General features: G+C 41.6%; 3 protein-coding genes across 4 annotated transcripts in view; all 3 read right to left on the bottom strand.

Annotated features, from left to right (window-relative positions):
• Positions 1 to 25021, bottom strand: part of LOC147227604 (protocadherin gamma-C5-like) — a 354356-nt gene that overhangs the window by 241272 nt on the left and 88063 nt on the right. The window lies entirely within an intron of this gene.
• The window catches only part of LOC147227607 (protocadherin gamma-A11-like), a 112644-nt gene that overhangs the window by 18791 nt on the left and 68832 nt on the right, over positions 1 to 25021 (bottom strand). The window lies entirely within an intron of this gene.
• Positions 13509 to 15908, bottom strand: LOC147227611 (protocadherin gamma-A11-like). The gene has a single exon (XM_086158795.1). It carries the CDS (start codon positions 15897 to 15899, stop codon positions 13509 to 13511), a length of 2391 nt encoding a protein of 796 aa, XP_086014921.1. The 5' UTR covers positions 15900 to 15908.

The following is a 25021-nucleotide window of genomic DNA, read 5'->3' as shown; positions in this document are numbered from 1 at the left end:
AGACAATTCCAAGTAGGAGAACATAACTCATGTAGCTCATATCTTCATGACAGACACCTGCTTGATAAAGCAGCTGTTAGGGCTTTAAGATTTTTTTTTTTTTTTGAAAAGACTATCAGGAAACATGACTGCAAGAAGAGCAGCAGGGATTCTAAGAAAATTATCCCAGATGGGAATGAAGTGACTCTACACCCATGTAAAGCAATTAAGATGTAAGGAAGAAAAAGAAAAGAAATTGAACCATGATTGAAGAGAGAATTGTTCATTTGTGAGCTTGGGAATCTCATTGTGGTATCAAAATTTCAATTCAAAATCTTCATTTCTTGGCAACCAGGACCTTTGGCGAAAATGCTGCTTGATGTGCGCAAATGTTGCTCTGTTTGGCTTCAACCAGAAGTTGAAGCCAAATGTGAAATATATTTAATGCAAGTAAAATGGATATCAGTTAGTGTATCTGGATTTAATATGAGAAAATGTTATGTTTGAATAAAAGAGCTCTCCAATATCAAAACAATAAATTCCAAGCGAAAATGAAATTCACATCTAACAAACTCCTGGTTTTGTCAAATTGTTAACTAATGGACGGGTTTGAAATGCGTGCGTACCTCAGGAGAAGCATCACTGTCTCCAAACACGTCAGCAAAGTCAGACGGACTTTTCCTCAGAGTCTGGTCAGCTGGCAGCGTGTTGTCGTTGTAAGAGGAGACGAACTTAAAGTCACTGGTTCTAGAGCCTGTTGTCAAGTAGGCATCATAATTGTAGGCGCTGCGTAAAGTTCCCGTGCCGTCAACGTCTGCGTAATTAGGAGGGAGATACGCGCTGGGGATGGCAACCGCTCCGTCAAACATCAGTCTGGGCTTCCTCCTGCGACAAAACCTCACTCCCAGGATGATGATGATGAAGGTCAGGAAAAAGGTGGACACGCACACCAGCGCGATGATCAGGTAGGAGGTCAGCTTGGAATTCTTCTCGTCATAAGAAATATCCTTCAGTTCAGGCACCTCGGCCAAGTTATCGGAAATAAGTAAATACATGGAGCAGGTGGCGGACAGAGAGGGCTGTCCGTTGTCTTTCACCGCCACGATCAGGTTCTGTTTCATGCTGTCCGATTCCGAAACGTCCCTCTGCGTCCTGATCTCTCCGCTGTGGACGCCGATGGTGAAAAGTCCCGAGTCGGTGGATTTGATTATATGATAGGACAGCCAGGCGTTCTGGCCGGAGTCCGCGTCCACCGCGATCACTTTGGACACCAGAGAGCCTCCGTGCGCAGCTTTGGGGACCAGCTCGGTCATGAAGGAGTTGCCCTCCGGGGCGGGGTACAGGATCTGAGGACAGTTGTCGTTCACGTCCGATATGAAGACGCTGACGGTCACGTTGCTGCTCAGCGGAGGAGAACCGTTGTCTCTGGCCATCACGTGGACTTTGAAACTCCGAAACTGCTCATAATCAAACGGCCTGACGGCGTGGATCACTCCCGTGTCTCCGTTCACGGACAGATAGGAGGACACCGGGGCGCCGTTCACCTCGCCGGGTAACAGAGAATAAACCACGGTGCCGTTTTGTCTCCAGTCGGGGTCTCGAGCAGTAACGGAACACAAAGTGGAGCCGGGTTTGTTATTTTCACTCACATATGCGCTGTAGGACTGATCCTCAAACACAGGTGGGTTGTCGTTGATGTCTGCTACAGATAACTGGACACTTTTAGAGGAGGACAGAGGAGGAGAGCCCTCGTCAGTGGCGCTGATTGTAATGTTGTAATCAGACACCAATTCACGGTCCAGATGTCCAGTAGTTACCAGGGAATAATAGTTTTTGATGGAAGGAACCAACTTGAAAGGGACATTCTGTTGAATAAAACATCGGACCTGTCCGTTATTGTCAGAGTCTCTGTCCTGCACGTTAATGACGCCCACCTCTGTACCAGGTGACACATTCTCAGGTATGGGGTTTGATAATCTATTAAGATTTATCACTGGATAATTGTCATTAAGATCGGTAATTTCTATGATAACTTTGGCATATGAGGTCAGTCCCAAGCCGTCTTTCGCTTTCACTCGAGTCTCATAAAAACTGCTTTCTTCAAAATCAATCAATCCTGTCACCTTAATCTGTCCGGTTTTTTGATCGATTGAGAAAACGTTTAAATTATCATCTGATGTGTGACCGAACTGATACGTCACATCTCCGTTGATTCCTTCATCCGCGTCCGTCGCAGTCACTTGAATCACTACCGTGTCTGCAGGAGAGTTTTCAGGCAGACTGGCTTTATAAACGGCCTGGCTGAACACTGGCGCGTTATCATTGGCGTCCAGTACAGTGACGTGGATGACGACTGTACCTGATCTCTGAGGAGAGCCGCCATCTAAGGCTGTCAGAAGCAAATCCATTTCGTGCTGTTTCTCTCGGTCGAGCTTATTTTCCAGAACCAGCTCGACCTTGTTACTGTCAACATTAAGAATAAAGTTGTCGTTCTTTTGCAGGTTGTATCTTTGAACAGCGTTCTGACCGATATCTGCGTCATGGGCCTCCTCGATGGAGAAGCGGCTGCCCTTTTCAGCGGACTCCCATATTTCCATCTCGATCAAATCTTCGTTAAATTGCGGCGAGTTATCGTTTACATCATGAATATGAAGACTTACGCGATGAAGCTCTAGAGGATTGTCAAGCACAAAGTTAGCTTTCACAACACAAGACGGTTTCTTTCCGCACAGGTTTTCTCTGTCGATTCTCTCCGCCGTGATCAAATCCCCGGTGTTCAGATCGATGTCACAAAAACGTTTCCGTCCACCGTCAACATCAACACGAGCCATTCGAGCAGACAAAGTCTTCAGGTCCACACCCAGATCCTTGGCTATATTTCCGATAACAGATCCGCGTTTCATCTCCTCGGGAACAGAATAACTCAGATCTCCATAAACGAGCTGCAGCGTCACAATGAAGGAAGCGAAGCAGACGATCGGACGAAGCGCTGGAAATCCTTTGTCTCCCATCTTCACACGAAAAGCTTCTTTTGCTCGAAACAACCAAGATCCAGATAAAAAGGACACAATATTCAAATAGAGTAAAGATGTAGTCAGTTGTCCACGGAGAAATCCATGATGCTTAAGCGGAGTTTCACCCAATTGTCATGAACAACTGTGTGTGTGTGATTTCCCTGCAGTAGTAATGGGTGGAGAGTTGACTGTCTATTTTGTGTCAGTACACAGCGACACCATCAGTCGCTTTTTAGGTAATTCTACCACTGGTATACAAATTATTTCGGGGTAAGTAATATTCATACATAAATATATATACATATACACAAATACACATACATACGTGTGTATGTGTGTGTGTGTTGTGGCGAGTTACAGTTGGGAAACAGAGTAGAGGACTTCATTCTTAAGGTCCAATCTTTCAATAAATGTGCAGGTTCAAAAAAGAAAAACCTCAGCAAATGTACAGCACGGGTTAGTTTGCATGGAGAGTATACTTAGACAAACACTGAGGCTTTCAATTGTCAAACTAAGCAACGTTACCAGCTGATGATTCAAAGCTGGGAAGGGTGAAGGGAAACTCTCAGAAAGCTCCTGACAGCACGACACAATACACATGCATATATGTATATACATATATGTGTATATTGTAGTGTTTTAGTCAGGGAAACATCCAGGTGACGGTAAAACGTCTGTTTAATTAGCAATAGCTGTTGTTGGTCAATAACACAACACACAACCCTGCAACACAACAAACTGTTACTGCTCAGTTCCTGGTAAAACAAACAAACAAACAAAAACAAAACAAAAAAAACAGAATTCTTTGCACTCCAAACCACACCCACAAAATTGCCAGCAACCCAAAAATCACACAGAAAACAAGCATCAACATGAATCCAAACATTCGTGACTCTGCACCATATACAAATATATGTATATGCTTATATATGTCTGTACAAAGTGTGTGTGAGAGAAATATGCTGCTCAAAGAAATAAAGGGAACACTTAAACAACACACTGTAACTCCAAGTCAATCACATGTGAAACCGAATGTGAAATTATGTGAAATCAAAGTGTCCACTTAAGAAGCAACAGTGACTCATTTTGACTTGTTTTAAGGACATTACATTAAAGTTGGATCAGCCTGTTGTGTGTTTTTACACTTTCATTTGGAGCGTGACTCCAAATCCAGACCTCCATGGGTTAATAAATTTGATTTCCATTGATCATTTTTGTGTGATTTTGTTGTCAGCACATTCAGCTATGTAAAGAATTTAGTATTTAATATGACTATTTCATTCATTCAGATCTAGGATGTGGTATTTTAGTGTTCCTTTTATTTTTTTGAGCAGTATAAACAGATATGCCCAGGATGTAGACAGACTCAATTCCGTATTCTTCCTCCGAAATTCAATAATTCAGCAAAGTATCATCACAACACATCTCAAAGTTCCTTCTGTGACACTATCTTACGCTAAAAAGGCAGACAAGTAAAAAAAAAAACACACTAATCACAAGAAACCAAGTTGAATATCACCAAGAAAGGAAAGAACACACAACTACATATATAACTGTTAAATAAAGACGCTGAGTGTGGATATACAGCCAATATTCAAGATTCGCTTGCCAAAAAAGCACTTGTCTAATAAATGTCCAGGAATAAAAGTTTTTCAATGGAAAGACTGAGAGGAATAACTCCCTCTGCATGGCTTTTCACTCCTGATGTGTACAATGCAAGTTGAGTAAAATGAATATTCACCAAAGAATGTTAAAAAAAAATTAAGAGGGAAGACTTATCACGACAGTGCATATGATCACTTTTGAAATGCGAATTAAAAGAAAAGGTGTGTGAATTCCAACCAAACAAGTTACTATGAATCACATAATGTAGAGGTCACTTAAAGTTACTCCATTGACTCTTCTGATGATTGGTTTATATTCAGAGTTCAATGCATTAGTCAGTATTTTGTTTAAAGGTCACATTATGAAAAAGTATTGTTTTAATGATGCTCTGCCATTTTACCCGTCTACTTCAACTAACCCCAGCAACTACCTTGAGCCATCCAAGTTACAAGTGGCAGAATTTAGAAGAACTGGATTACCTTCTGCATCCAGAGATGAGGTGAGTAAAACATGGCCTTCTCAGAGCAGAATGAACTCAGGAGTTACACTTGAATAACAAGGTTTGAAACATTTGGTGGACCACAATGAATCCACAAACACTCTGAACAAGACATCAATCCAACATAGGATGGGTTGGAAACTAATACATCACAACTGCAGTTGGAAATAACCAAACAGTCATAGTCATGATCCAAAGCTGAGCTTTGCTGATCTACCTTTGGACAGTTTTTGTCTGACTGTTGCTCAGGAGTTGCCCATTCTGGAAAATAAAGCTATTTCAGGTCTGCTTCTGTTCTCCACAATATACCTAAATGAGCTGGGATTTTCAAGCATTATTATAATAAATACTAAAATAAGAGAGACTTAGAGCAGTTGGAGATCTTTGTGTGTTTCTCTCCTCAGCTCCTGCAAGAATATCAGCTTTGTCTTCAACCAAACAGGGCCAGATTTCACTCTGAGTAAGTAAATTGAGACTACAGTTTCATTCTATTTCATTCAAAATGTTTTTGACATATTTATTTGGTGGTGTGCCGTGTGATTTTTCCAATGTAAAACATGTGCCGTGGCTCAAAACAGGTTGGGAAACACTGCTTTAGAGTACTGTGATACTCAATTATCCCCCCTATCAGGGGACATGGGTTATACTACCATTTCTTGCCTGTGGAGTCTAAAGGCTCATCAAAGAAAATAAGAAACAACAGACAGTCTAGATTATCTCCTTATTCTCATGTCAAAATCTACAGTAATCAAACTGAAGGAAATCAATAGCAAGCTGATAAAGACCAAATAAGTCAGGCACGTCTTCAGTGTATGTTGATGTCCCGAAATATTTCTCATGCTCACAGTAAGATAACTGCAAATGTGTATGAAATATATGATTGATGCTACAGTTATCCTTGACAGGAAAGTATTTTTCAAAACCTGTCACACAAGTTCATTAGGTGTGCGTTAAACCTTAGTCATGATTCCGATTATTGACAGTGTTGGACATCATCTATGTCTTTCATTTGCAGAGTCCAACACAAATTCGAAGATGGAGAAATACAGATTCTTACTCTTGCAGACGAGAAACAAAGCTTTGGGAAAAGTTGAACACTTTTTTCAAGTAATGAAGAGAAGTGCTTGTAAAACTATTGTACTCTGCTCAAAAACTAAAGTGTTCCCTTTATTTTTTGAGCAGTAAATAAATGTAGGCAGAAATTGGAAGAGACTAGAGAAAAACAATTATAAAATGTAAGAAAAATCTTAAATTCAAAGCTGTAAACTTTGCTGTGCCTTTGAAACTGTCACTGCCAACCACGGCGTGAATCAGATATTTAAGGTAAGCAGCAAAACTCCAGGGAAAATGATAAATTCAGTGGATATCTTTCTTACTGCAACTGTGGATTTTTCCTTCCAAAATGTTCTAATTATTACTTAGATCACAGATCTGTTTCCTACTTCCTCAACCCAAAATATATCACCATTACCCAGAGATTTTTAACCACTGAATGTAATATTTTCCCATCATGTTAAAAATATTGAAATAGTTCGAACTTTAATTTTAGGAAAACATTCAAAATTGAACACTGTTTTTTTGTATTTCAGCTATTCTGACTATATTCAGCAATAGCATCCATACAAGTAAGAAGGCAAGATGTTGTTTTTGGCAGAGAGTTTATAGGATTTCAGCACCACGGACAGTTACAGTGCAGTTTAGGGGAAAATAACCAAGAAATCTAAATGCTGAAAGTTCAATTTTGTCCCGTTTTCAAATCTTGTCAGGGCCATTGAACTTCTTTCCAGTTGTCACTGTAAGATTTCACAACAAGTGACCATGACCTGAATGACCGAGAACCTCCACAGACATGTTAACTCCTTTTTGTATCAAATGATGTCAACTCACACAGATTTAAATGTGTAAACAACTGTAGAGATGATCAGCGAAAACATAGAAATAGATGGAAAAAGAAGAGAATATATAGCAGGGATTATCAAATGGCGGATCATTTCATCCAGACCCCTCACCAAGCTGATAAATTCACAAAATAGAATACATAATTAACTACAACAATAGCGTCAATAGAGACAATCTGGTGGTTTGTTTGCTCTGTGCCACCAGTGCACCAGAGCAAAGAGGAAGAGCCAGTAATGACAGTATGGCTTGTTCGAAAAAAAGGAGGAAAGTTGATGCGGAAAAAACTTTGTTTTAAAGACAAATTGACGGAGAAACTGAAGTTCCTTCTTTTGGCTGGCAGATCGAAACCAGTGTATCTCATGTGCTCTGAAAACATGGCCTTAATTAAAAGTGGAAGCGTGAATCGCCGCTACCAAACAAGCAACAGCTCATTTCAGCAAAATGATCTCCTGAAGTGCAGGGACACGCAAAATAACCACATGCAAGCACAGTGCGACAGATCTACCTGACTGACTCATTATGCATACAATTACAATTTTTACTTGAAAAGTAGGTCTTCAGTTAGTTACTTTATGCTGGAAGCGCTTTAATTCAAGAAGGAAAAAAAATAGCCAAAACTCTCTTTGCACCTGGTCTTCCCTCAAAGTGCGAGTTTGCATTTATTGTAGGCTGAGAATGTATTTAATTTAAGAGGAAAAACCGTTACTTAACTTGTTTAAAATTTCTAAATTTTTGGAATCTGAAGTTCGTATTTTTCTGTCTCTGAAATAAGGACCTTAAATTTATTTGCATAGGACAACATTTACTTTTAGAAAAAGCACTAGCTGTTTACTATACAAGTGCAACCATACAAGTTTAAGAAATAACAATTGTTGAAACCGTATGAAAATGCGGACGTAAGGTAGGACAGCCATAAGACACATGCTGGACATAAGTTTTGACCTTTCACTTGGAGGAAATTTCACAACTGGACCTCCATGACTTTAAATTAAATAACCCTGATGAATAAAATCAGATTAAAAAATTACTCCATTTAGTTGATTCACTTAAAATTAAAGCTCTATTCATAAAATTTGTATAATTTAAAATATGAAATAAGTTGTGTGAATGAGACAAGTCAAAATAATCAATGTGCTTTGACTGACCTTTTTTTCCAACTGCTTTTTTTGCTAATTTCTTAATATAACAGCATATTGTAGGCACAATGATACAAAGAAGTGTCATGGTTAGTTCAAAAAGAGGAAACTGTCTACAACATCTCCTACCTCAACAGCTGCCTCCAAATCTTCAAAAGGATCCACAAAGTCAGACGGACTTTTCCTCAGAGTCTGGTCAGCCGGCAGCGTGTTGTCATTGTAAGACGAGACAAACTTAAAGTCACTGGTTCTAGAGCCTGTTGTCAAGTAGGCGTCATAATTGTAGGCGCTGCGTAAAGTTCCCGAGCCGTCAACGTCTGCGTAATTAGGAGGGAGATACGCGCTGGGGATGGCAACCGCTCCGTCAAACATCAGTCTGGGCTTCCTCCTGCGACAAAACCTCACTCCCAGGATGATGATGATGAAGGTCAGGAAAAAGGTGGACACGCACACCAGCGCGATGATCAGGTAGGAGGTCAGCTTGGAATTCTTCTCGTCATAAGAAATATCCTTCAGTTCAGGCACCTCGGCCAAGTTATCGGAAATAAGTAAATACATGGAGCAGGTGGCGGACAGAGAGGGCTGTCCGTTATCTTTCACCGCTACGATCAGGTTCTGTTTCATGCTGTCCGATTCGGAAACGTCCCTCTGCGTCCTGATCTCTCCGCTGTGGACGCCGATGGTGAAAAGTCCCGGGTCGGTGGATTTGACTATATGATAGGACAGCCAGGCGTTCTGGCCGGAGTCCGCGTCCACCGCGATCACTTTGGACACCAGAGAGCCTCCGTGCGCAGCTTTGGGGACCAGCTCGGTCATGAAGGAGTTGCCCTCCTGGGCGGGGTACAGGATCTGAGGACAGTTGTCGTTCACGTCCGATATGAAGACGCTGACGGTCACGTTGCTGCTCAGCGGAGGAGAACCGTTGTCTCTGGCCATCACGTGGACTTTGAAACTCCGAAACTGCTCGTAATCAAACGGCCTGACGGCGTGGATCACTCCCGTGTCTCCGTTCACGGACAGATAGGAGGACACCGGGGCGCCGTTCACCTCGCCGGGTAACAGAGAATAAACCACGGTGCCGTTTTGTCTCCAGTCGGGGTCTCGAGCAGTAACGGAGCACAAAGTGGAGCCGGGTTTGTTATTTTCACTCACATATGCGCTGTAGGACTGATCCTCAAACACAGGTGGGTTGTCGTTGATGTCTGCTACAGATAACTGGACACTTTTAGAGGAGGACAGAGGAGGAGAGCCCTCGTCAGTGGCGCTGATTGTAATGTTGTAATCAGACACTAGTTCACGGTCCAGGTGTCCAGTAGTTACCAGGGAATAATAGTTTTTGATGGAAGGAACCAGTTTAAAAGGGACATTTTGCTGAATAAAACAGCGGACCTGTCCGTTGTTGTCAGAGTCTCTGTCCTGTACGTTAATGATGCCCACCTCTGTACCAGGTGACATGTTCTCAGGTATGGGGTTCAACAATGATTTCAGTTGTATAACCGGCGCGTTGTCATTCATATCGGTAATTTCAATAACTAATCTTGCATATGACGCCAACCCAAGGCCGTCCTTTGCGCTTAAATGCAGCTCATATGAGGAGTCTTTTTCATAATCAATAGATCCAGCAACTTTTACTTCACCTGTTTCAGGATTGAGAGAGAAAACCTGGTTTTCATCGGAAACGTGATTAAACCCATAGGAAATTTCACCGTTCACTCCCTCATCTGCATCAGTTGCACTCACTGTAATTACCAGAACATCAAGAGGAGAGTTTTCAGGCAAACTGGCTTCATAGAGAGTCTGACTAAACACCGGGACATTATCATTAGCATCCAGCACGGTGACGTGAATGGCCACCGTGCCTGATCTCCGAGGAGAGCCGCCATCTAAAGCTGAGAGCACCAGCATTATTTCCTTTTCACTCTCTCTATCCAACTCTTTCTCTAAAACCAGCTCACCATACCTTCGTCCACTGCCCTCTGTCTTAACATTCAAAGAGAAATGATCATTCCGCTGAAGCGAGTAGGTCTGAACAGAATTTTCACCGATATCTCCATCATGTGCTTCGTCCAGACGAAATCGCGCACCTTTCACTGCCGATTCACTGATTTCCAGTCTCAACGAATCTTCACGGAACTGCGGTGAATGATCATTTATATCCTGAACGCGGATGTTAATACGCAGGACCTCCAGCGGGTTTTCCAGTACAAGCTCCTGTTTTAAAACACACGACGCCCTTTTTGCACAAAGCCCCTCTCGATCAATCCTTTCCCGAACAACCAAGTCTCCGGTCTTGCCGTTCAGTTCGCAGTACCGGACGCCGTCGTCTTCCGTATCGATGCGGGCCTTTCGAGCCGAAAGCCGGTCCACATCAAGCGTCAGATCCTTGGCGATATTTCCGATTATCGATCCACGTTTCATCTCCTCGGGGATCGAATACGTTAAGTCTCCGTTGACGAGGTGGAGGAAAAGAAAAACAAAAGCTGGGCCTTGGCGCAGAGTGAATACGCGGCGTCTCATCGTCAGGCAAGCGGTGTTCCGAAATGGTATCAAACGGGATAAAATGTTTCAAAAACGGTCTCCAGATCTGTTGTTAAAAAATGACAAACGTGTATTTGCTTCGCTGGATGAGGAAAATTGATAAAATGCGGTTCCACACGCGATTCCGGGTTTAAATTTGTCCTCGGAGGAAGGTGGGGAGTGACGACGCCTCGTCGTTACTTGGCACACACTGACACCATGAGCATGTATCGGATATGACAAGACCGAACTAAACCTACCAATATTTGACAAATATTTTACTTAAACAGATATCTACATGAACTGATGATGTATAGGAAGGATTAAAATCTCGAGAGGTGAAGTTCAAACATTTGGGAAAAAAAATAATAGTACAAAAACTATAAGGGTCTGGAAATGAAGGAGCAGAAAATGTGAAACAATCCTGTCTGTGTATTTTCTCTATTTCCTTCCACCAAACTGGGAGTATAAAGTATCAGCAAGAAACACACGTGTGGCAAAATTAACCTGATGTCCACAAAACAGATACAACTTAAGGGACGAACACATGGCTTAGGAAAGTAACAACACTGAACCGACATTAAACTCATTCTTAAATTATACCAATAACACTGAGAGCTTACATGGAAAAGGTACCTCTCATTCTATTACATGCAACAGAAAGCAATCCTGGACTTCTATGTCCGTCTCCCACAATCACTGAAACTTCAGTTAAGCCAAATATTTCAGAAGAGGTTTTATTCCTATATTACCCTGGACAACAGTCTGCTGCACTGTCTGAGATAAATACAGTCCTGCACTGAAGGACTCTTCCTTAACACTGGACAGTCTTATTAGGACACGTTATCCTACTTGAATTCCTGGAAGGCACCTTGTCAGGACACTTTTCCTACCTCATTGGATTATCATATTCTTATCATTATTATTATTTTATGATTCTTTTTAATTAATTTAATATTTTTTTGTATCTAGAAGTTTGCAATATGTTTGATCTGTACAATGTGTGTTATGTGTATGCTGCTTGACACCCTAATTTCCTTTGAGATCAATAAAGTGTATCTACTCTACTATCTATTTCACAAGATGTTGTCAAAGGATAGAAGAAATGACTGTGGTCACGGGTGGGGGCTGTATGAATGTAAATTACAAACAAGTAAAGAATTCAACAAACAAAAGAAGAAAAAAAAAGGGAAATTACGTGTGTGTGTTTTGAGTTTCTCTATGGGAAGCTTATATTCAAGGCATGGTATGCAATATGTTTCCTCACATTCTATGAATGACATAAAATGAAGTTTTGGTCAATAGAAAACAACTTGCTTTGTTTGAAATTGCAACAACAGGTGGGCTGAATGCAAACTACAACATTGGACTGGACTGACAAGTCAGAGTCACTTTTTGAGGAAAAACTAAACTTGTGTTTGTTATCTATTTTTATCCTTCTTCTGTTGTTGTACACTATTTGTTGTTTTTAATGTCTCTATTTATTTTTATTTTTAATGTTTTATGTCTTGATACCTGTTCTCTGCCCTGTGCTGCTGCGACACCCGAATTTCCCCCATGGGGATAAATAAAGTATTATCCTATCTTATCCAAGGAGCTCTACTGAACGCCACAGGAGGTCTTTCCTACCTGAGGCTATCAGACTTTTCAATTCCTCTTCCTTCAGCTGAAGGGAATATTCAAATCTTTGTACTTTTTAAGACCTTAAAACACTTTATAGCCTTGACTTTGACACTTCATATTTTTATTTGTATTCTTATTCTCCCTCCTTCCTACTATTATCTGTTATTGTTATGTTTTACTTGAAACTCTAGCACAACAATTTCCTTCGGGATAAATAAAGTTGTTCTTATTCTTATTCTTATCCACGTGAGGCCTCTTCATATGCAGTTACACAAAGAGTCTTAGATGTAAATGACCAATTATGAATACAGAGTAGAGAGTAAACATACTGGCCAGTTCTTCAGCCTTTATGTTGATTTTTCAGTCCAAGAAAAAAAAATATCATCAGTGCCAGTTTAACTTAAGATAAAATAAACTTTAAAATTAAAAAAAAAAACCTTTGTCACAGCAGCGTAACAGTTTTGTCAGAAATGAGACAAAAATAAAATGAATATGAATATAAATATGAATAGAGAGACATTAGAAGAGAGAATATCAAGACATCCACAAATAAATAGACATCAGCCTTAGAAAATAGACAGCAGCAACTTCACCACCACCAGAGACATTAAAAAAAAAATAGAAGAATCTGCATCTCAGGTCAAACAAATAATCCTTCATCATTATTGATACGTTCATAAGAACGGCCACGGAACTCCTCAACGCCCGAATGTTCCCTCACTATATGGGTCCGACCTCCTCCATCACACTGAACGACTCATTAAGTGACAAGCATGTCTCTGTGGAAGGTGCTGCTGATGTACTGTGTACAAACTAAACATTAAAATGACTCTTGGAAAAATTCACCAGATAAAGAAACCGAAGACACGACAGTCCAATCCAGAGAAAGCTCGGAAAACTATTCTGAACTGAACTGTAACTGAGTAAACTTTGTTATTCTGTTCATGTTGAAATGACAATGCGGGATTATGATTGGTGACTAATTTTTGGATAAAAAGGCTAAATACAGAAAATACTGCACTTTTTTTCGACTTACATTTGATTAAAGTGTGTTGATTGCTTACCAAGTAAAGTCTTTATATGTGTGTGTATGTACACACACACACATCAATAAATTGATGTAAAAGATAAAAAGAAGAAACCCCAGCTTTTCAAAGCATCGTACAGAACAAGCAGAAATGTTGAACATACTGCATCCATATAAAGGAAGATGTAACTCCAATGACAAATTGTCAATTAATCGATCAGTGTGAAATGAGTGCGTACCTCAGGAGAAGCATCACTGTCTCCAAACACGTCAGCAAAGTCAGACGGACTTTTCCTCAGAGTCTGGTCAGCAGGCAGCGTGTTGTCGTTGTAAGAGGAGACGAACTTAAAGTCACTGGTTCTAGAGCCTGTTGTCAAGTAGGCGTCATAATTGTAGGCGCTGCGTAAAGTTCCCGTGCCGTCAACGTCTGCGTAATTAGGAGGGAGATACGCGCTGGGGATGGCAACCGCTCCGTCAAACATCAGTCTGGGCTTCCTCCTGCGACAAAACCTCACTCCCAGGATGATGATGATGAAGGTCAGGAAAAAGGTGGACACGCACACCAGCGCGATGATCAGGTAGGAGGTCAGCTTGGAATTCTTCTCGTCATAAGAAATATCCTTCAGTTCAGGCACCTCGGCCAAGTTATCTGAAATAAGTAAATACATGGAGCAGGTGGCGGACAGAGAGGGCTGTCCGTTATCTTTCACCGCCACGATCAGGTTCTGTTTCATGCTGTCCGATTCTGAAACGTCCCTCTGCGTCCTGATCTCTCCGCTGTGGACGCCGATGGTGAAAAGTCCCGGGTCGGTGGATTTGACTATATGATAGGACAGCCAGGCGTTCTGGCCGGAGTCCGCGTCCACCGCGATCACTTTGGACACCAGAGAGCCTCCGTGCGCAGCTTTGGGGACCAGCTCGGTCATGAAGGAGTTGCCCTCCGGGGCGGGGTACAGGATCTGAGGACAGTTGTCGTTCACGTCCGATATGAAGACGCTGACGGTCACATTGCTGCTCAGCGGAGGAGAACCGTTGTCTCTGGCCATCACGTGGACTTTGAAACTCCGAAACTGCTCATAATCAAACGGCCTGACGGCGTGGATCACTCCCGTGTCTCCGTTCACGGACAGATAGGAGGACACCGGGGCGCCGTTCACCTCGCCGGGTAACAGAGAATAAACCACGGTGCCGTTTTGTCTCCAGTCGGGGTCTCGAGCAGTAACGGAACACAAAGTGGAGCCGGGTTTGTTATTTTCACTCACATATGCGCTGTAGGACTGATCCTCAAACACAGGTGGGTTGTCGTTGATGTCTGCTACAGATAACTGGACACTTTTAGAGGAGGACAGAGGAGGAGAGCCCTCGTCAGTGGCGCTGATTGTAATGTTGTAATCAGACACTAGTTCACGGTCCAGGTGTCCAGTAGTTACCAGGGAATAATAGTTTTTGATGGAAGGAACCAGCTTGAAAGGGACTTTTTGTTGTATGGAGCAGTGAAGCTGCCCGTTGCTGCCAGAATCTGCATCCTGCACGTTAATGATGCCCACCTCTGTACCAGGTGACACATTCTCAGATATTGGATTACTTATAGATTTCACATAGATAAAAGGAGAGTTGTCATTGACATCTGTGACATCAATTGTTACCTTTGAATATGATGATAACCCCAAACCGTCCTGTGCTTTTATGCGCAGGTCATATGTTGTCACACTTTCAAAGTCAAGACTGGTCGTGACTTTAATGGTCCCAGATTTCCGATCAATTGTAAAAACCTGTTTAACCTCTTCTGAAACATGTCCAAAGTCATACGTCACATCTCCGTTGATTCCTTCATCCGCGTCCGTCGCAGTCACTTGAATCACTACCGTGTCTGCAGGAGAGTTTTCAGGCAGACTGGCTTTATAAACGGCCTGGCTGAACACTGGCGCGTTATCATTGGCGTCCAGTACAGTGACGTGAATGACGACTGTACCTGATCTCTGAGGAGAGCCGCCATCTAAGGCTGTCAGAAGCAAATCCATTTCATGTTGTTTCTCTCGATCTAATTCCTTATCAAGAACGAGTTCGATTGTGTTTGCATCGGTGGACAAAACAAAATAATCATTCTTTCCGAGGTTGTACTGCTGGACAGAATTTTTACCGACATCTGTATCATGCGCCTCCTCGATCACAAAACGGGCTCCTCTCATTGCTGACTCTCTAATTTTAATACTGATTAATTCCTCGTTGAATTGTGGAGAGTTATCATTGATATCTTGTAAATGCACATTAACTGGAAACAGTTCGAGCGGATTCTCCAGCACGATATCGCGTTTGATGACGCACGACGGCTTTTTACCGCAAAGCTCCTCCCGGTCCAGCCGGTCCTCAACAATTAAATCTCCCGTTCTAGCGTTCATATTAAAATACCGTTTGCGATTCCCAGAGGCATCAAAACGTGGGTTTCTCGCCACCAGTTTCACAGGATCCAGTTTGAGCTCCTTTGCTACGTTCCCGACAACAGATCCACGCTTCATTTCTTCCTGTACAATGAAGCTCAGATCACCATCCACCAACGGCCAGAGTGTGAAGAAAAGGCAAAAGCACAATTTAATCTCCATCTTCGTGCACAAAACGGCACTCCTTTAGATCGGAGATTCGACCCGTAATCCAGATATGGTTTCCAAGAAACCGAGAGAAATCCGCAGGAACTAACGATGGCGTGTCGGACCAAGAAATACCAACGAAAATCCCTTCATGTGTTCGAACAATAGGGCGATGTGGGGGAAATGCTTCACAAACAAAAGCAAATAGCGACTCCACGAGGGAAATGAAGAAATAACAGCCTTTTTATAAAACGAGGAAAATACGAGTATATGGACAAACAATCGGAGGTACAGTGGGCTACTTCCACAGGAGCATTATTATACAAGACAATGGTAATAAAAAGTATATCGTTCCAATTCCCAACAACAGTAATTCACTGTGTTCCAGTAGTATGTTCACCAGAAGCATCAAGGAGTCACAATAGGAAAACTAGATAAACATCAGGCTCTGTCTAAGGACACAAACATTCCCGTTCATGGTGACCCCACATTCTGCCCTCCTGTCATGCACAGGTTAGTGCATCACACGTATACCTGTATTGCAGTGCTCCCCAATCCCCAGTCCCCGGTCCATGGATCATTTGGTACTGGTCCGCAAAGAAAATCTTTCTTGGTACAAATTATATTTTTTCGATTAACCCCCTGGATCTTATTCTGAATAAACGACTGTGTCCGCCTTGGCCGTACTGCCACACTTAATATTGTAATTCCCAATTATAAATTGGAATTGTTGTATTTAGATAAAATACTGTGAAAAAATGACAGCAGTTTTTATTATTTGAACCCCTGCACCTTTAACTGGTCCGCGGAGACATTTTCATGCCTAGAACTGGTCCATGGGACAAAAAAAAAGGTTGGGGACCGCTGCTGTACAGGACACGTCCATCAACACTCGGGCTTTCAAGTGCTAATTTATAGAAGACCAGCAAAGTTCGGACAACCAAAGCAAAGGATGCTGGGAAGACACTTCTTCAAGTCTCCACACAAAACCTAACAATATGAATACAGCTACAACTACTAATAATGCAACCCTGGCTGCTAGCAGTACTGTCAATAGTGATAACAAGGAGGAGTAGAAAAAGGTTATGCATAAGAACAAGTAGAAGAAGAAGCAGTAGAATTAGAATAAAAAGCACAAGAGGAAGCAGAAACAGGAGGGGGAACAGGAGAAGAAGCCTGGAAGTAAATAAAGACAGCACGTGAAAGAGTGCAGTTAATGGACAGGCAAATTGTGAAGTCATGTTCAAGAGTGGAAAGCATGAACAACCAACGTAGATGGATGAGTGATGTCACTCAGATAATCCTAATGTTCATCTCAGATAATACCTGCTGAAATTTACAATACTATTACCAAGAGAGGCAAACATGTGGATTTCAAACAAGCATAAATTAGAGCAAACCTTGACTATTGCAGTTTCATCAAAACAAAATAGGGGCAAACTGAAAATAAAACTGCCCATTTGCAGAGAGGAAAGTGGTGATGGCTTACAAAGGAGATTGAAAAACAAGTGGGATCAGAACGCGGTGCAACACGAGACGGTACGTTTGAAAGTAAAGGCAAACGTAAAAAAAATATCCTGCCTCACTGCGTGGTACTGGTATGTAAACATTTGAGTATGTTTCCTGAAATTAAATGAGAAACCTCGAAATTACAGTGTATTGCATTGGTAAGCTGATGTCCAGCCATCCATTATCTCCCGCTTACCCTGCAGTCAGGGTCGCAGGATGCTGGAACCTATCCCAGCTGTCTTGGGGCGAAAGGCGGGGTTCACCCTGGACCGGTAGCCTGATGATAGCAGGGCCACTTACAGACAAACAAGCACTCATCCTCTCATTTACACATCATGGCATTTTGAGAAGCTGATGTGTTTAGTCAAATTGTATAAAGCTAAGGCATGTGTCAGGGTTGGCAAATGTTAGTCCAAAAAAATATTCAAATAAAGCAATAAATGGTCAAATTAAAAACATCATGCTGAATGCTTAAAATGCATTGATACCACATACTCTTACATTCACTTGTTGGTATAAAAATAAAATGTTAAACAAGCAAAGACCAAGACACTACTTTCATAATATGAAAACTAATTAAGAATTCTCAGCAAAGATCGCATACCTTGATAGAATGACTACTTTAACCAACACATCAAATTCAAATTGAAATGGGTACACACACACACAAGCGCACACACACACACACAATCAATAGATAGGTGGTCAGTTTGGAATTATTCTCATAAAATGAAAGTAAAAAAAAAAAATAAACACATGGGGCAGCTGGCAGAGAAAGAGGACTGCAGTTATCCTCCTCTCCCACGATTAGGTTCTGTTTCAAGCTATCAGACTTGTTAATTTCTTTCATTTTCCCAACAAATCTCATCAAGAGTTTCACAGTCAAGAATCAAACTGATTTTAAATGTCAAATATTTTTGATCGAAACTGAAAACCCTTTTTGTTTTATCTCCTCTAAAAGATGTCCAAACATAAATGCCACATCCCTCTCGACTCCTTCAGTCACAACAGCTTAAATCACTACAGTGCCGACAGGAGAGTTTTCAGGCAGGCTGGCTTCATAAACAGCCTAGTTGAACACTGTTGCCTTGGAGAAGCATTCATACGAGACCACCGCAAGGCTACCAGAGAAAGCAACAACTGATTTGATGTTGAAAGCAAAATACCTTGTCTTTTGAGGAAACAGATGCTAACACATGGAGTTCTTGCAGTATATCAAAATATACTGGATTGCAACACCTATCCTGGAGCATGTATTGTGCCAACATACTCTGGGCCGCACACAGCCACAAGTTTCAATCAAAGAAAATCAGAAACAGCGTGATAATGGTATAAAGAGTAAATGATCCTATTGCACTGATTCTAAAAGCCACAGTAATCAAACAGGTGGAACTGCGAGCGGATAAAGACCGAAGTCAGACACGTCTTCAGTTTATCAAGATATCACATGCTCAAATAAACCCTAATGTGTATGGAAAGTATTTTTGAAAATCAATATATGTCACTGAGGGTGTACATTATGTACAGGGAAGTATTTTTCAGAGCTATTCAAAGAAGTTTACCATAGACGTGTGGTCAACTCAACTGACGGTTACGATTACGGACAGCGTCAAGCATGGTCGATATCTTTAAGTGAAAAGTCTCCAGCACAAATATAGAGATGCATTCTTACTCGTGTAGTGGAGGACACAAAGGAAATCTTTTGGGAGGGTGAATTACTTTTCGCAGTGCTTTATGATGAGCAAAGCTGTACAAATATCTGATGAAACAGAGAACTTAAGGACAAGCACAGAGGTGACTGAATTAAAAAAGGTAAAGTATGGACTCAAAGTATTAGTGATTTTTTTTTTTGGGGGGGGGGGGGTTACCTCCTTGCTATGTCAGATTCAAAGCTGCAAAGGTGGAGACCTCTTTGACACTGACACTGCCAAAATTTGGGAAAATACTGGTATTGGGACACGCAGTAAAACTTCAGTGAAGGTCAATAATTCACTGAGTACTTTGTTCAACACTGGCTATTGTACCTTCCAGGTATTTGTGCTCAAATTCATCATTCATTTGAATGAGGGAGCTAATTCAAAATACATTCATCCATTATATTATAACCCATTTGCTAAGTTTAAGATCGTATATCATATATTTATTGTATAGATTTTATTTTTGAAATAATCTGACACTATATTCAGCATTAGGGCAAGAATGTGCTGTTTTGCTTGACTGAACATTTCGGCACCAAAAACAGTTATGCTGACATTTGGGGAAAATTCCCATTGAGAAATCTAAAGGTTTCATTTTGTCCTGCTGTCAAATCTTGTCAGGGCCGCAGGATAAAATTTCATTCAGGTTGCCATGGAAATATCTGACAGTGTTTGACCATGACCTGGATGATGGAGTACCTTCACAGACGTTTTTGCTCAAACAATGTGCAACCAGACACAAAAGTTGTGTGAAATATATAGGATGGCTGTAACAAGGATAAGCTATAGATAGAGGACACAAAACATAAAATTAAATGTATAAAATGTTCCCTGCTTAGATATTTCTAGTGAAAAATTCAAATATGTTACAAAAGTTTTGGACGCTAAAAAGGCTTTGCATGTCATATGTACTAAAAACAACTCAATTTAGAACCTGAGCTCCCGTAAAAGAGAGAAAAAATAAAGTACATAGATTGATACCCTGTTGAAACTAGTGTCCCATCAACAGTAAACTGTATAACTTGATGCAGTTGAAGAGACCCCAAGCGCACACCTTGAGGCCACAGTTTTCTTAACTACAAAGGAAGAAAGTAAGGTAAAACAGTAACAAAACCTAGAAATTGTCTATGATTAGAAACAGAAAAGCAAAAGACACAAGCGCCAAGAAATGAAGGAAGAAAAAAAAAAACACAGCATAAACCATGTAACCATTACAACCTAAAGAATCAGTTTGAAGTAACCCTCACCAAAGAGATACATACAACATAGAAAGGTAACCATTGAATGAGGAACAGGTGGAAACAGTCTGGAAGGGACAAAGGAGATGCGAGTGCACTCAACTGACACGACAAGCACCAATAAGTATTAAGAAACTGTTAAAATTGTATAAAATGTCAGTTAAATTGATTCAAATGTCACATTGAAATAAAACTAAAATACTCTTCACAAAATGTATGGGATGTGTGGAATTTGATAAATGGTGTGAATAAGGAAATTCAAATTATCCACATGCTATGGATTTCCATATGCAAACCCATTTGCTGTTGTTTTTCCTTGTGGCTCACTCTGAAATTTAATAGCGTGGTGAACACTTGATACCAAGTGGTTCCGTGGTTAGTTCAAACATGTTTGCAGGAAAATGCCTTCAATATCTCCTACCTCTACAGTTGCCTCCAAATCCTCAAAAGGATCCACAAAGTCAGACGGACTTTTCCTCAGAGTCTGGTCAGCAGGCAGCGTGTTGTCGTTGTAAGAGGAGACGAACTTAAAGTCACTGGTTCTAGAGCCTGTTGTCAAGTAGGCGTCATAATTGTAGGCGCTGCGTAAAGTTCCCGTGCCGTCAACGTCTGCGTAATTAGGAGGGAGATACGCGCTGGGGATGGCAACCGCTCCGTCAAACATCAGTCTGGGCTTCCTCCTGCGACAAAACCTCACTCCCAGGATGATGATGATGAAGGTCAGGAAAAAGGTGGACACGCACACCAGCGCGATGATCAGGTAGGAGGTCAGCTTGGAATTCTTCTCGTCATAAGAAATATCCTTCAGTTCGGGCACCTCGGCCAAGTTATCAGAAATAAGTAAATACATGGAGCAGGTGGCGGACAGGGAGGGCTGTCCGTTATCTTTCACCGCCACGATCAGGTTCTGTTTCATGCTGTCCGATTCGGAAACGTCCCTCTGCGTCCTGATCTCTCCGCTGTGGACGCCAATGGTGAAAAGTCCCGGGTCGGTGGATTTGACTATATGATAGGACAGCCAGGCGTTCTGGCCGGAGTCCGCGTCCACCGCGATCACTTTGGACACCAGAGAGCCTCCGTGCGCAGCTTTGGGGACCAGCTCGGTCATGAAGGAGTTGCCCTCCGGGGCGGGGTACAGGATCTGAGGACAGTTGTCGTTCACGTCCGATATGAAGACGCTGACGGTCACGTTGCTGCTCAGCGGAGGAGAACCGTTGTCTCTGGCCATCACGTGGACTTTGAAACTCCGAAACTGCTCATAATCAAACGGCCTGACGGCGTGGATCACTCCCGTGTCTCCGTTCACGGACAGATAGGAGGACACCGGGGCGCCGTTCACCTCGCCGGGTAACAGAGAATAAACCACGGTGCCGTTTTGTCTCCAGTCGGGGTCTCGAGCAGTAACAGAACACAAAGTGGAGCCGGGTTTGTTATTTTCACTCACATATGCGCTGTAGGACTGATCCTCAAACACAGGTGGGTTGTCGTTGATGTCTGCTACAGATAACTGGACACTTTTAGAGGAGGACAGAGGAGGAGAGCCCTCGTCAGTGGCGCTGATTGTAATGTTGTAATCAGACACTAGTTCACGGTCCAGGTGTCCAGTAGTTACCAGGGAATAATAGTTTTTGATGGAAGGAACGAACTTGAAAGGGACGTTTTGCTGAATAAAACATCGGACCTGCCCGTTATTGTCAGAGTCTCTGTCCTGCACATGAATGATGCCCACCTCTGTACCAGGAGCCACGTTCTCAGGTATCGCATTTGAAAGGGAATTTATATTTATCACTGGTGGATTGTCATTCATATCAACCACATCCACAATTACCTTTGCATATGAAGTTAGTCCTAATCCGTCTTTAGCTTGTACTCGCATCTCAAAAGACGTGGTTTCTTCAAAATCAACCACACCAGCTACTTTAATACCCCCTGATAGAGGATCAATAGAAAAGGCTTTCACGTCATCGCCGGACACGTGACCAAAGTCATACGTCACATCTCCGTTGATTCCCTCATCCGCGTCCGTCGCAGTCACTTGAATCACTACCGTGTCTGCAGGAGAGTTTTCAGGCAGACTGGCTTTATAAACGGCCTGGCTGAACACTGGCGCGTTATCATTGGCGTCCAGTACAGTGACGTGAATGACGACTGTACCTGATCTCTGAGGAGAGCCGCCATCTAAGGCTGTCAGAACCAAATCCATTTCATGCTTTTTTTCTCGGTCGAGTTCATTATCCAAAACCAGCTCGACCTTGTTACTGTCAACAGCGAGAATAAAGTTGTCGTTCTTTTGCAGGTTGTATCTTTGAACAGCGTTCTGACCGATATCTGCGTCATGGGCCTCCTCGATGGAGAAGCGGTTTCCCTTGTCTGCGGACTCCCGTATTTCCATTTCGATCCTATTTTTCCTGAATCCGGGCGGGTTGTCGTTTATATCTTGAATATGAAGACTACAACGATGAAGCTCGAGGGGATTTTCCAGAACCAGATCTATTCTCACGAGACAAGACGGTTTCTTTCCGCACAGGTTTTCTCTGTCGATTCTCTCCGCCGTGATCAAATCCCCGGTGCTCAGATTAATTTCACAATAGCGTTTACGAGTCCCCTCAAAATCAAGACGAGCCTTACGTGCAGACAAAGTCTTCAGGTCCACACCCAGATCCTTGGCTATATTTCCGATAACAGATCCGCGTTTCATCTCCTCGGGAACAGAATAACTCAGATCTCCATGAACGAGCTGCAGCGTTATAATAAAGGAAGAAAAGCAGACGATCGGACGAAGCGCTGGAAATCCTTTGTCTCCCATCTTCACACGAAAATCCTCTTTCACTTGTAAAAACTATGATCCAATGCAAACCGTGGATTTTAATCAAAATAACCCAGCATATAATCCGACTTGGGCAGGGAAATCTGACATGGAAGCGGAGTTTTCAGCGATTGTCTTCAACAACTGAGGATTTTCCTGCAGTAGCAATGGGTGGAGTTGTATATCTATTTTGTGTCGGTGCACAGCGACATCATGAGTCGCTTTGTATACAATCGCTGTATGTGAAACACTTTTCGACGAAGTAAAGAAAAACGAAAGGCAGATAAATACATATATGCATACGGTGGAATATCACACGAAAAAATTGCAGCTGTTTTCTTCAAGCTTCAATCAGTTTATTGAATAAACTGACATGATATCTGTCTCTCTGATAAATGCATTCTTTAAATCATCGGTGGCCAAACAACAAATCTCAAGGTTTATGTGACGCTGTCTTTTACAATTAAAATGTTACTATTAAAATACTGAAGTTGATAATTAACAATGAAACAAAGTTGTTGAAAACCACCAAGAAAGTATGTTATAAAGCTGCGCACACATGTGTACAAACTGGTTAGATAAAGACGATAACTGTGGAATGGAGTCCATATTCAAAATGTACTTGCAGAAACAGCACTGTGTACGTCTTACACTCTGGGAGGTAATTCTAACAGACATATGACTTCAGTCGAGTGTTGCAAAACACTAGAATATATCTCAGATGTAACACCCATGTTGGGAAATATATTGCCCAGCCATATTATTGCCTCTCAGGAGCCTTTTGGTACATCAAGGAAAATAAGAAACAGCATGATTTTGTCACAATGAATAAAGCATCTTCTTGCCCGAATGTCTTCAGTAATATTAATTAAAGTACTTAAAATCATTAGCCACCTTACAAAGACTGCAGATTTGGAAGACAAGTAGACAGTTATCTGTTGACTGATGTTTGTTTCAGTCAAAGTTTTACTCAACGTCTAAACTTTTCAATCTGTACTTTCTCAACTTGCACATCTCCAGAACACAACAGTTTTCATTTCAATTTGCACTCTTTCTTTCAACCTGCAAACCCTTTTAGTTCTGTTTACATTTCTTGGCACTGTTTACACCTCATTGCAATAATGTTATTATTTATTGTTTTTTTGTTTGTTTTTTTTTTGCTTCCTATCCGACTTCACTGTGGACAGAAAAACAAAAATTCCACTGTACAGGGAAATATGTTTCCAGACTGTACATATGAAAAAAAAACTTTGACTTTTTTAATGAATCAGGGAAATATCACATGACCCCCGTGTAACACATTCCAATGTATTGATTTCATATTGTGAAAAGTATTATTAATTGCTGTTTTATTTTTTATTTACCCTCTAAGTCATGTAGAGGGGTGTTATTTACAGGGGAGTATTATCAGAGATATTCAAACAGGAGGAACATAAATTTACAATGAAGCTAATGTGCAGGGACTATGTGGAATATTATCGACATCTCTCAAATACTAGTTTTCTACATACATTAAGAGATGGCGTTACACAGAGACTGTCCACCTTGGGGTGCAGGACATCATGAAAATCTCTGTAGAAAGGATTCCTCACAATTTTCTCTGAATAATGGTCAGATGAGCTCTTGAATGAGCTGCACAAATATGTGCACAAACAGAAGGATACGAGATTCAAGAGCATGATCCAGTAAAGGAAAAGTATGGGGTGGATTCATGAGAAAATTGTTTGTTTTACACAAGCAAAGATGAATGGTGTACCAGCATAAAACTGAAAACCATTTGAGTTCTAGACACATTTTATGCCTCAGAGGAATGATCATTTTTATCAAACATATTATCAAAGTCTGATGGGGAAAAGGTGGAAACACACGCACACGCAAATGTGATGA

This window comes from Fistularia commersonii, chromosome 13 (genome assembly GCF_037954325.1).
Source record: "Fistularia commersonii isolate RoL2024-O1a breed Wild chromosome 13, RoL_Fcom_v1.0, whole genome shotgun sequence".
Classification (NCBI taxonomy): domain Eukaryota; kingdom Metazoa; phylum Chordata; class Actinopteri; order Syngnathiformes; family Fistulariidae; genus Fistularia; species Fistularia commersonii.
Note: the sequence above shows the minus strand (reverse complement) of the source record. Positions and strands in the feature narration are given on the sequence as shown.

What these genes read in the sequence shown, in the direction of transcription:
- LOC147227611 (XM_086158795.1), bottom strand. Translation starts at nt 15,899, where the DNA reads ATGGAGATTAAATTGTGCTTTTGCCTTTTCTTCACACTCTGGCCGTTG.